The sequence below is a fragment of the Vicugna pacos genome, chromosome 11, assembly GCF_048564905.1.
Source record: "Vicugna pacos chromosome 11, VicPac4, whole genome shotgun sequence".
Classification (NCBI taxonomy): Eukaryota; Metazoa; Chordata; class Mammalia; order Artiodactyla; family Camelidae; genus Vicugna; species Vicugna pacos.
In genome coordinates this window covers 60660644-60674358 of record NC_132997.1, presented here as the reverse complement: position 1 = coordinate 60674358, position 13715 = coordinate 60660644, and the positions used below count along the sequence as shown (strand labels likewise).

At 42.3% G+C, this 13715-nt stretch overlaps 1 protein-coding gene across 6 annotated transcripts in view; it reads left to right on the top strand.

Annotated features, from left to right (window-relative positions):
• BICC1 (BicC family RNA binding protein 1) overlaps positions 1-13715 on the top strand; it is a 330629-nt gene that overhangs the window by 212854 nt on the left and 104060 nt on the right. For 5 of the 6 annotated variants that reach the window (XM_072971490.1, XM_072971491.1, XM_031682483.2 and 2 more), the window contains one exon: positions 13371-13440. In XM_072971490.1, coding sequence (XP_072827591.1) covers positions 13371-13440 — 70 coding nt within the window. Of the gene's footprint in view, positions 1-10147; positions 10182-13370; positions 13441-13715 lie in introns of those variants that run through there. The other variant, XM_072971492.1, reaches the window with a different exon arrangement.

Genomic DNA, 13715 nt, shown 5'->3' with positions numbered 1-13715 from the left:
TCCCCTTCCCTTCTCCTTCTGGGATACTCATTAATTTTATCTTGCCCTTCTGATACATCTTACCCTTCCTAATGGAGTCAAGATTTTTTTTCCAAATTTCTTCACTAGAAACAAAATCTTAGCCTTCTCTCCTGGGTAATTTCTAGATTTCAGTATTCATACTTACTAATTCTGTCTTCCATATGGTCTGCTCTGTTTCCAGTGCTTTCTAATGTGTTTTTCTAAAAAAAAAAAGCCTCATTTATTGAGTTCTTCAGTCCAGAATTTGTTTAGTTCTTTAAAATTTTAGAGTTTCAGTCTCTTTGCTAAAGTATTGTTTCCATTCACAAGTTTTATTCCTGAGACCATTGGACTACCTTTCTGAGTTTTCTCATACATCACTGAGTTTCTTCATGAGTAGGTACTTTAAATTCTCTGTCATTCAGATTTCAGTATTCCTTTAAGAAATGACTTTAAGTTTGGTTTCTGGAGAATTGTCATTTTCTTTTTGCAATACTATATTACCATGGTTTTTCACGATGCTTGATGAGTTGTTCCTCTGCTGGTGCATTTGAAGTAGTGAATGAATACCTTTCTTCCTTAGGTAATGCTTTTTTTTCCACTTGATTCTAACAATTCAACAGGTTTGTAATTAGAGGCTTTTCTTTCAGTAGATGGCGCCGTATCACAAGTTTTGTATTTTTCTTACCTGAGCTGCCTTTGGCTATCTTGAGAATTGGCACTTGCCATCCTCCACTGCCTCTCTGTCAGTTATGTCTCCTGATGCCCTCATTGTCGCTGTTTGTGCCTCTGGGGTTGCTGGTGCCTTGCTGCTGCTGGTGTCACTGCTGGGAATAGTGGGAGGGTGGGCACCTCCACCATGTCTGGGTCACCTGGGTTGCAGGCACTGCTGCTGCAGCAGGTGGAGAAGAAAGGATGGGGAGGTGAGTTGGGGTCATGAATACCTCTCTGCATCCAGGGTTTGGGGTTCATAGGCACTGTTGTTGCATGTTGAGGGGGCTGAGGATGTGGGTACTGCACCAGGGTTGTAGGCTCTGCTTCTGCAGCTGCCCAGTCCCCTGGCTACAAGTGCACTTGCACCTGGGAGGCCAGAGCCTTGTCCACTGCCTCTCCTGCTGCTGAGTTCTCTGGTTTTGCTGGCTCAGCCTCTGCGGCTGAGGGCCAAGATCATGGATGCTACCTCTGCTGCTTCCCTGGTCTCACCTCCTCCATGTGTCCCAGTCCACTCACCTTTAGGTATGCAGACGTGTGGATGTCTCTGGTGGCCTGGTGTGCTGGGCAGAGGAACCTTTGTTGAGTTACAGGTGTTTCACTAGCTGTAGATTAAAGGGGAGAGACAGAGGGAGCATCTCATGCCACCATAATGCTGATGTCACTCCATCTTAACCATTTTTAATTGTACCGTTCAATGGTATTAAATACCTTCCTCACCACCATCCAGCTCTGTAGTTCTTTTCAAAAAGTATTGAAACTCTATACCCATTAAATAATAACTCCCCTTTGCTTTCTCCCCACAGCCCCTAGAAACCACTGTTCTACTGCTGACTCTGTGATTATGACTCTTCAAGTTTCTCATATAAATGGAGTCACACAGGATTTGTATTTTTGTGACTGGTTTATTTCACCTAGCATGATGTCTTCGAGGTTCATCCACGTTGTAGCATAAGTTAGGATTTCCTTCCTTTTTAAGGCTGAATACTTCATTGTATGTATATATCACATTTTGTTCATCCATTCATCCAGTGATGGACATTTGGGTTTTCACATTTTAACTCTTTTGAATAGTGCTGCTATGAACATGGTTGATACATGGAAGTACAGATGTTTCTCCAACACCCTGATTTCAGTTCTTCTGGGTATATACCCAGAAGTGGAATTGCTAAATCATATGTTAATTCTATTTTTAATTCTTTGAGGAACTGTCATACTGTTTTCCACAGTAGCTGTACCGTGTTACATTTTCACCAGTAGTGCACAAGAGGTCCATTTAGCCACATTCTTTTCAACACTTGTTACTTTTTTTAGTAACTATCCAGATTGGATATGAAGTGGTATCTCATTATACTTTTGAGTTGCATTTCCCCAGTGTTCAGTGGTGTTGAACATCTTTTCATGTGCTTATTATCCATTTTGTATATCTTTATTGGAGAAATACCTATTCAGATTCTTTGCCCATTTTTGGATCAAGTTGTTTGTTTTTTTGTTGTTGAGTTTTAGCATGCCTATTTTTAAGCCGGTCCCTGGCAATGGGAGTGACATCTGTCTTAGATAAGTGGGTTGAGTTTTGGACCCTGGGTAGGCAACTTACCATGCCCAGTTGCATGGAGAAGAGATTGTGTTCGGTTTAAACACGTCTAAGGAGCTAGTGAGATATCAAGGTGGAGACAGGCTTAAAAGGCTGCGTGTCTGAAAAGAGCAAGGGAAGATTGTATCTTGGAATAAGATCTCGGACTAACTGATGCTGAATCTTTTAAAGAACTATCTTGCAGAGGCAGTAATGCCCAGCAAATATTCTAGGTGCCCCTTGCATGTCCCGGTTTCCTTTGGGTCTGCAGAGCTAGATACGTAGTCATGGCCAGCGGACTGTGAGGGAGGTGGTGTGTTTTCCTTTTAGGCCAGGGCAGTAAAAGATCAATGCAGGATTCTTCCTGTTTTTCTCCCAAAGGGAGACTGAGGGGGCCATGGACTCCAGATGGGCAGCTGTAAAGTGGAAGGGCCTCCATCAGCTTGGGTCCCTGAATGATTGTGTAGAGCCAAGCCCCTTGCTGACTCAGGCAGGCCATTCAACATGAGAGAGAAATAAACTTTTGTTGTATTCATCCACAGAGCACACTCCATGTGGAGTTGCTGCAGTAGCACAGCCTGCATGGAGTTTTACCTCTTCTTGATGTTTCAAGGACATTGTGCTATTGTATTGATCTGCCATTTCTCACCAACGTCAGTGCCTTCAGGGATGACTAAGCTAAGTAAGGTTGTTGCTCTAAGAAGAGTAAGATGAGCTGGGTGGTATAATGTATTGCCTAAAGAAGTATTTAATGTGGATTCATATGAATGGAGTAACTAGGCATATGAAAAATTGGAGGTTAGAAAATTAACGATCAAAGGTTGGTAACTTAATTTCATTAAATATATCAATAGCATTGCATCCCCCCTTCCCCAAGCTGTATGCTGTTACACTCAAGTTACACAAATGTTAGAATTTGATAGTTCAAATGTAATAAATCTCTTTATAGCTACTCATGATGTCATGTAGAGATCTGCGTAATCCTTCTGAACAATTATAATAAAGTGATACTTGGAGAATGAAATAGCCTGAAGAATCACAGATCATTATGTCTCAGAGGAATCAAGAAACCAAATTTTCACTAACATTGTAGGCCGTCATGAATAACTCACTCATATGCCCTGAAAATTCTCCTTGGTTTGGTGCATAGATCAAAAAGTGGAAACTAGGTTTTTTTCTTGCCTACTAAGTGTTTTTACATAATTGAAATGAGTCCCAACGTTTAGAAATAAGGAGATTTAACACAAAAATCTGGCTCATGTTTTAAAATGAGTGGGCGTGCTCCCTTCCCCCACGGCTGTGCCAACCATAGCCCGGAAAAGAAATGACAGAACTTAGGTTTCCCACTTTCCACAGCCTGTACTTGGCCCAACTTGCCACTTGCTGTACTTACCCCACCGCTTCAGACATTTTGGTTGAGGGGTGGGCTTCCTCTGTCATAATACAGATATACCCTGGGGGAATTAATCCTGTCTGTGGTTTAGAATTGACTTTCATTTAATGAATATTGACTCAGTTCATTTATTCTGATAAGCATACTCCTCAAAAATACCACGTTTTGGATGAGTTAAAGGAGCCTTTGTAGATGGAACGGCCATACTGTGTAATCCACCGAGTGCTATGTAACTGGAAAGACTTGTGTAAAGGGAGTCTCCTCTTCCCTTCCTGATGCCTGCTTCATCACTGCTGATTATGTCACCAGTGCTTATTGAGATCCCTAGTGCTAGATTCTCATGTTTAAAGATGGAGAAGATACAGTTGTTGGCCACCAGGAGCCGAACTCATTGGTGGGATTAGTTACATAAGCGAAGAAATAAGCACTATAACATTGTTGCTACAGAGTGTGAATGGGGAGGGGAGAGAGAAGGCTGTCCTCTGACTGGGAAAGTTGGAGGAATTTTCACAGTGGAGGGCACGTTTGAGCTAGGTTTTGATTGATAAATAAGAGTTCTCCGAACTTTTTGAAATAAAGTAGCTAAACCTGCCTACAGTATAAACAGTTTGAAACTCCTTATCAGTGATTTTCAGTGGGGCATAAAAGGTCGTCCTCACCTTGTACAGTGATGTGGGACCCTCAGAACGACTGTGCAAGCCGAAATCGTGCGAAGCCCTTTTAGCAGTCAATGGGAAAATGGAATGGTCTCCAACCTTTAAAACTTTGTCAAAACATTAAAAAAAAAAATCTCTTGTCAGTCATGAATGTATAGGAAAGTGGAAAAGAATAGAAAAACTAATATTTACTCAGAACACCTGATTTAAACATTAGAAATACTGAGAATGTGCTTTCATTTGTAAAAAAAAAGCTTGTCAAGAACTTGTCGAGTTGGAACAGTGTTGGCTTTCTTTTTGTTGTATAACTTGCAGTAGGGAGAGAGTATTTTCTGTGCCTCAGTAAAGTGTCATAATCATACATCTGGATCAGATTCAACTATTTCATCCTTTGTACTTTCAAAATTGTGAAATATCTCCCAGAGACTTTTTTATGTGAAGTGTTTTGCTGGTGTGTCTTCCCCTGGGGCATCTTAATCCTTTTTGTCAGAACAGCTTTCATTCTTTACGTTGATACCTCTGTCCTCGCTGAGTTCCTGTGTGTATTCAGAGTCTCTCAGACATCGGCAGCATCACCGTGCCCCATGTCAGCTGTTGATCTTACACCCATTGACATTTGATTCAAATTTCAATTCCAGCTGTATAATTTTTTGTTTCTTTGCTGCACTTTCATCTTTGTTGGCCAGTTTTCACTTTTGGTTACCCATTTTTCATAAATGTCACTTGGTTTTACCACTGAAAGATGAGAGTTCAGCACAATTCCTTGCTTTGCTGTCTGTGCGTGAACTGATGACAGATGTCCAGTGAATAATCGCAGACAGACTCTGAAAGAAGCACCATGATTGGTCACTAGTCAAGGTGAGCATCTGTTATATATGTAACCATTTGTCTACTGAAGAGCTGGCAGTGGAATTTGTAATTTGATGCAACCACTCACAATCACAATTAATATAATGTGGTAACTGTAATGTTAACTTGTGTTGTTTGAGGGTTGGTAGTGTTTCACTGAGCTGTGGTAACTGAAATTCATGCATGTCAAAACTGTGCAAAGCCAGGACTGTCTCTGTGGATATCTTGAGTCAGTTCTCCCACCCTTTGTTGTTCGCATCTGGAGTGCTGGCCGCTGGGTGTCACTGTGACAACCAAAATGCTTCCCACGTTCTCCGTGCGTGAGGATGAGGATACTTCCCTGGACTGAACCATTCTGGAGCCATCTATGAGTCACTTTGTTATTAATTGATCAGAGTGTTGAGGGGCAGCCCCTCACTGCTAGTGAGTGCGTCAGTGTTTGTGGCAGAGTTCAGACGGTGACCTCCCCACCGTGTCTGGTGCCTTCCACTTTCTTCATAAGCCAAGTGAGGCAGAAATCGCCCTTGTGCAGGGAATCATGTGACTTAGGATCGAGCTGGGCTGTGCCATGTGCCTCTCTGCTGCTTAACCTCTTTGAAGCCTGATTTCAACTGTGAAGCAGGTGTCACACATCTGATTTGCAAGATGATTGTGAGGACTTGGGACGTGTGTGTGAATGTCAGGCAGATGTGGGCAGTTGTTCTGGGGATGATGAATCATTGGACATTTCTTGGATTTGTAATGAAATACAACAGAGGCTTCAAATGTCTCAGTAAAATAAACATCCTCAGCTTTGAGACACCGCCTTGTGTGAGAAGTTCACTGCTTTCCCATCCCCACTTTTCAGAGTCTTCTAATTGGTTTTTTTCTCCCTTAGCTCCTTTTATGGTGTGGTTCAGCAGATTGACTCATAATCCCTTAGTGCACGAAGTGACTTGAAACAGCCTTCTCCGTGAAGGTGGACCTTCTTATTGTTACAAGGAAAGCAGAGCACACACGAGTTGGTCTTTTGGAGACACAGCTGCAGATGGCTCCCAGCTGGTAGCCATTGTGGGCAATGAATTTTCAATAGTTTAGAGTCTGAATGCCAAGTGTTCTTTTCCTAGTCCAAGAATGAATGGTTCAAGTAAAGTCAGCATAAATAGACCTGTCTTGGGTTGATCTGAGATCCTGATTATTTACCTGTGGATTTTTCACCTTACATCTGGATTGAAGAATTGGGTGAAATAAGCACGTTAGTAGGATGTTGTTGGTTTGGCCAGGGTTTCCTTCACCTGTAAGATATTATTCTATAATTGCTGCATAGACTTGCAGGATGTGTGGTATAGAGAACACTCATAGATATGTTCTCTTTCCACATGGTGTGCTAATCCGGAAGTTGTTGGAGATGGAAAACAACTATTATAACTTGAGCATTGAAGGATGTAAGTGGAATTTTTAAAATCATGAATCTACACGAAGGATTTGATTAGATTGTGCTTATTTTATTCTAATTTTGGCAAGTTATTTAAGAAAAGTGATATGATTTAAATGATTGCATGTAAATCTGAGGTGAAATTTTTTTCAATAGCTGATAGAACTTGCTTCCAATCAAAAAACTTCCGTATTCCAGCTTCTGTAAACGTCACTCCCCCTTCCCACTCTCCTTCCCTTACTCCCCACAGAAACTGAAACCAAAATAAGAACATAGGGTCCCATGTTTATTAGGTACCTTTTTAATATAAAAAGCAGTGCTGCTACTCTTTGATCAGGAAATATTCCTCCTTGTTTATGAAAAGCAAATATGAATTAGAAAGCTAAGATGACCCTTTAGGTTCCAAAGCTGTTACCTGTCCATAAGATTTTATCTTCATCAGACTTTCCACGATGAAATGTAACCTTAAAATTGAACTATAAAAGTACCTGTTCTTTCTAATGTTAACAATCTTAATTGCTGTATATATTCCAAAATTGGTTTTCTTTGGTCAGATACTTTCATTACAATGAATATTTGCATTTCATCATATAGGAGATTAGCATAAGAATTAAGTTCCATTTTAATTATGAATCCCCTCTAAATAATGAGTACAGTAAGTCTAACAATAAAAATTTAAAAGTTATTTTTCAAAAAGTTACGTTTTTAGATAGGCTTCTCCAAAATTTCCTCTCTCCCTATGATATACAGGATTGCTGCCTGTTATCAGAGAGCAGCTAAAGAAACCTAGCAGAAGTTGGTAGGATTGAGAAGGGATTCTTTCGACAGTGAAGATGTCCAGAAGTTGAAACTGACCTGTTTGAGATGTTGTAAACATACAGCCTCCAGAATGATGACTTAGAACAAGTCTTTAAAATATTGAAGATATCTTTTAATGTTTATTGAAAATGATTCAAAATCACATATTTGTTCTTGGAGCTTTGATTTTGTAAAGGTGGAAACCAGGACAATAATACAATTAGGGGGAAAAGAAACTAGCTAGAACTCACTTCAAGATTTTTTTTTCTTTTTTCCTGAGGCAGAGGATAGTCATTTTCTCCTTAGAGGTTTTGTGGCTTTGCATACCTAGGCATTCGTAGCTCAAGTGGTGTCAGGGTATGTGTAGTTTTAGTCTTACAAGGAAACGTTAGTCATTTTCAGCATGTTCCCTAGCTTTCAGTTCAAATTTCACACAATGGGTGGCATCAGCATCTTATTTTTGGGAGAGGGGTTGGTCAGCATTTGCCACTTAATTGAGTTATTCCTTGAATGCAAACCGAACACTTTGGACATCATCCTGATTTGCTTAAGAATGAGAGTGTCTTGTGGGTTTCTGGGAATTGATTTCTCTGTGAAGTTCTGCAGGAATTAATTGGATAATGGAAAATGGAGATTATCCTCTTGAAAAGGTATCATTGTTTCCATGCATTATAATATCTATAAAATGAACTGCTTTTAGTGTCCTGTTTCCATGCTTTTTTTTTTTTTTTAAATGTCACTTGAATTCTCACGGTTCTCTGTTAAACCTGTCTCGATTTCGTGAGGGTGGTGAGACGGCCCACAGCCCCTGTGATAGCTGCTCCTGCTGATCTCCTTGCCCAACGTGCTTACCCATTGGATGTAGTGGTAACTTGTTGCATCCATAGCCCAGTCTACTCAGTGACTTATACATCATGTGTGTCCACACCCAGGCTCTTGTTCAACTCAAAGACATGGCCTCTTTGAAAAGAAAAGGAAGCGCTTAGGTCAGGGTTGTCTGGAAGCCCTGGGACCTCTTTTTAGAAACATGTGAAACTGACCTGTAAGCTTTCTTAGCTCTTTTTGCCCCTAGGAGGAATCCTAGCTTTTTCTCCGACCTTCACTCATTAGCTGCTTTATTAATGTACAGCATCCAGAATTATGAGTTAAAACAAGAATCTTTAAAATGTTTAAGGTGTAATTTAATGTCTGTAGGACATGATTCAAAATGAGTAGTTCTTTGAACTTTGGTTTTGTGCAGGTAGAAATGGGCCATAATAAGATTTAAAAAAAAAAAGCTGGAACTCACTTCAGGACTATTTTGTGTGTATGAGACATGATGGTAATTTTTTTTTCTCAGAGGTTTTGTGGTTTCTTTGATTTCAGCCACTGCTTCCTGACCTCCCCTTTTCCAGTTCCCCCATCTACCTGTCTTGATGACCCTGTAGGGTATCTTTTTAAGCATAACATGCTAGATACAGAGCCTCTGACCTACTTGGTGCCCTCCTTTCTGCCTCTGAACTCCCTGACCCCGACCCTTACCCCACTTCTGCCAGGGGACATGGCTGCCAGCTCCCTGTTCCAGTAATTCAGTGTCGGTCCTGGGGTTCCTGGCCCAGCCTCCACCCACACTTCCAGCGGAGACCTGTACTCCCCCTCCTCCTGATCATGCTCTCTGCTGCTGGTGTCTCCTGTACCACTGCTCCTCCCACAACTGGCTATGGTGAAAACCAGTTAGCAGTGTGCCATGTCTGAGCTGTAGAAACTGGCTTGGAGTCACTGTAGATGATGATTTGAAAAGCTTCATTGATAAATTCCTATGCGGAATTTTGACTGCCTGAAAGTGAAGTATGGCCCCTTCCCGTTTGTAGTTAGCCTGCCAGTTCTCAGAGTTGATGCCTGGCAAGGGACAGTGAGCACAGGCCGCCGGTGGCTCTGGTTTGTGTGGTGTTTTCAAGTCTGTATTGCGCATGTCCATGCACAGAGCCGTAGAAGGGTGGAGAAGATGAGGGGCACACTCCCTGGCCTGGATGCATAGGGTGCGCCTCGAAGCAGCTCTGCTGGCTGCATGAATCACACTCAGGCTTGCTGGGGTACCTTCTCCCTCTTCTAGACCTTTCTGCACACATTTCTCTTCTGCCTTGGTCACTGTATCCTCCCTTTCCCCAGCTAGCCAGCTCTTTCTCCTCCTTTAGGTGACAGCATTAGCGGCATTTCCTTGAGATAATGTTCTGTGGCTGTGCGTGACTGGGTCAGGATCCCTTCTGTACATCATACTGGCCTGCCCCATACTGAAGCTCGGCACACGGTACCTAACGGTGGCTTAACTTGTCTTTTCCCTTGTTAGACCACAAGCTCTCCCTTGTTTGCTGTTGTAGCCCTAGTACCTAGGACAGTGCCTGGCCAGGTGTCATCAGTAAGGAACGAACACAGCAAGGGTGTTATCCAGCACTCAGTGTGTGCCAGGCTCTGTGCCTGGGGTTTCCCACGTGTTTCATTATTGAAATCCAACAGCAGCTCTGTGAGTAATTAACTGTGTAGAGGAACAAAGCTAGGCTGATGGAAGTAATTTGCCCAACACGGTAGCAAGAAGGCGACAGAGCTGGTCTTTGATTCTTGAGCTGTGTGCCCTTAGTGACTACTTTAAACACAGCGATGAACAAATAAAGGGGTGTCTGAGAAGGCATCCAATCAGAGCTCCAAAGGGGACTGCAGCCTAGTGAACGACCCCTGAGGTTGGCCTTGGCTGGCCACAGTCAGTCAGTGGAGTTGGTTTTTTCCTCGTCATATGGGAAAGTTCAGCTACAGGTACCCAATTCCAAAACTAGTATTTTTTTTTCTCTAAAAATTTTGACATTTACTGCAGCTCATAGAATTCTGGAGATCACATGTTACAGAAGATTGAACTCTGATTTTAGAATTAGGGATACTAAGCTTGGGATACCCTCTCTTCCCCTGGACAGTCTTGATGTGGGTAGTTCGAAAGTAAGTTTTTTGGGTCTCACTTCTTCACTGCACAGTAGAGACACGGGACTGGTGTGAGGTTTAGAGGGAGCGTGTGTAAAGAGGCATTTTGACTTGGCGACTGTTACCTACTGTTAGGATATTTTCTGTGGCACATTATTTTCTGTCATAGAGCATCTATTGGTGTTTAATATAAAGAGATGATCACATGCAGGGTAACTTCTGCAAATAATTAAGATTTCAGAAAGTTATGTCTTCCAGCCATATTCAACAAGGGAGCTTCTCTATTACAGTATTATAATGATGGCACTGGACATAGTTTACTGGTTTAAATGGCTAAATTATTTAATTAAGAGAAAGTACATAATTTTCTTCCTGCTCCCCCCCCAACAGCATCATAGTAAGATTGTAGTGCTCCATTTTTATCTCTTAAGGTGTCTTAGCCAACTTAGAGGAAAATTTTGAATCTAATTTTAGTCACTTTGGAGATGCACGTACAGTAACTGGAACTAATAGGTGATAAAGTGTGACCAGTGAGAAACCCCTCCTACCTGGGCCTTCCTGCCCTCGTTCAGTGACTAGTGAACTTGCCCACAGATTTGTGTTTACTCGGCTTTTGGGACTTGAGTGATTTTGCAGGCTTTATTTTGGGGAACCCTTTACTAATGTCCCCCCGACCCCAACCTTTCCAGAGAGGAGCCGGGGCCCCTGGTGCGCTGGTTCTGTGTGGTACCCAGCCCGCTGCCAGACAGTTGCCCTTTTTCATTCCTCCGCATCCCTGACTTGACCGTGAGCTTGTGAACACAGGGAATCATTTCTTGTTGCTCTGGGTCCTGGCACCTGTGGCACCTAAGGAGGCTTTTGATAAATATTTGTAGGTTGTTAAAACCAGACAGTCTGCCCAAAGTACACACATTTGAAAGAGCTAGAGGCCCCGTATTCAGTGTAGTGCGGTGGCTGAGAGAATGGTCTTTATCTGCACTCCGGGGCTTTCCTCCCCGCTGCTTCCCTGCGGCTGTGTGGGGAATAAAGGAATCTACTTCCTCAGGGTGTCTTGAGGATTTATGTACCCAAATGTGTCTGTGCTGTCTGTGTGCAGGGTAGAGAGCTTTTATTTTGCAGAGACAAATGATTAACAAAGAGAAAAAAGGAGAATTTCAGATTGTGATGAAGGTTAGAAGGGAAACAAACACAGTGAGGGTTTGGGGGATGGGGTTTGGGGGGGGGCGTGGAGAGGGTGGTGGGTGGGGACATGAGGGTAGGTGCACTGCCCTGAAGGGGACACTGGGCACATTCTTGGAGTGCCCAGTGGGGCTGCAGCAGAGGATGTGAAGGAGGATAACACTTATTTATTTTATTTTAAAATGTGGATTTAGAGTTAACTGAGGAATTTAATGGTGAAGACAACGAAACACGTTAACACGGACAGTGTAGATGGGAAGAGAAGAGGCAGGGGCCAGGTCTGTAGGATGCGGGTGACAAGCTTACCTACCTTCAGGGCCAGGCGGGTACCTTGACTTGGTGAAGACAGTGTGAACTCACTTTTGTTTGTCGATTTTTAATAGAGACAGGGGTGCAGGGAAATACTTCTCCAAGACAAACAGCAATGCAAACACCATGATGAATGGCAAGTTCTGTGCCGGCACCCAACCCATTGCCCTGCAAACGTGGTGATGATAATGACACGTGGCTCTTGATCTCATTATGGGAGACCCAGCTTGCAATCTTCTGACCCTGAGTGAAGGGGGCATCTGGTCCTCAGTGCCAGCTGGGTGTGGCTGGGTAGGAAGGTGGGCTCCAGGTACTGAATCTGCCACATTTTTCCAGAGAACCAGAATCTGAATGTCTATGTGAAATTCCCAGGTTTAAGAATGTTGGCTCACATTAAAGAAAGAAAAACTTTATAATGGGTTGACAAAATGCATCTGTGGGCTGCCCATCCGAAACGTCTGCTGCAGGCCCTCTTCCGCTCTGATCAAGGGGATTAAGTGAAGTATAGTGCACGTTAACATGCTGACCCTCTCACCTTGTGCCCAGTGCATAGCCAGTACCGAGGGGAGAGGGTGCTTTTCGTTCATCACACTGTTGGTGCGTTTCACTGCCTTCACCATTCATTTGTTTTGTTAACTCCAAATCCGTATTAAAAGATAAATATTCTAGTGATTAAGTGGTAGTTGCTGTCATTTGCCTACTGATTGGTTTAGCTGTTTGCTCTGTTAGATTGTTTGATTAATTTTATATTCGTGGTATAAAAGTAAATATGAATCTAGGCTAATTCATGTGATAAAAGCGGAGAAAAACAAAGGATGAGTGTGTTTTGGTTTCTTCCTCTTCTCATTTGCCATCAACATTCTCTGCTTTGCACACATGACTTTCATCCCTGCTCTGGGGCTTTCACACATGGGGGTCTCAGGTCCTTCTGGCCAGTGCTAGCTGTGTGTAAGTGGGAAAGAACTGTGGCAAAAATGCTATTCTAGACCAGGCGAGAGGTGATGGGGAGTGCAGCCTTAGGATGACGTGGTGTTCTGTTTAGATGCTTTACGTCAGTTTTAATGAAGTACAAATGTGCCCATAGCAAGTCGCCCCACCCCCCGAAAAAAAAATCTTCATTAAGTATGGCCTAACCCACGTAGTTTTGTATTACAAGGGTCACGTTTGGTGTGTTGAAATCCACTGGCGATTGTCTTGGGGAATTTTATTCAGTGTAAGCATCTTGAATGATTTGGCATCAAACTGGGTCAGTTACTTATTCGTGTACTTTTTGGTCTTGACGTTAAAATTCTGGGGCATCGCAGAGAGGAACATGGGGAGTAACAAAATATAGTTGAATATTTCTAATAGATTAAAGGCTTATAAAAATGCATCTCTTTTTTCCCCCCAAGGGTTTATTTTTTTGCATTGTTTTTAAAGAAGATCATTTTGTTGCATCAGCATGAGGCTAAGGACTTGAAAATAATTTTTGAGGGCAGAAATCTTATCTGTAAATACAAGCTCTTAATTGAATCAACATTTTTCTTCTCATTTTTGTTGCAGATTATGGAGGAAACAAATACGCAGATTGCTTGGCCGTCAAAACTGAAGATTGGAGCCAAATCCAAGAAAGGTAAATCATGAGAGATGGAGAAATTGGTAGTTTTGATAAAGGAGACTGTGGAATTCTTGCAAGTTTGGCAGGGAGAAAAATCAGCCTTTATCCTTACCATGTTTGTCCCCAAATATTTGTTAAACAGCAGTGCTTGGGGAGGATTATCATAATGAAAAACAACGTACAGCCTTTTATTCGATAGCAGAATGATATTTTAAAGTATTTTATTATAATAGAAATGTTATTCCAGAAAATGTCATAGCATGTTATGATTTCAAGGATGACCATGAGTC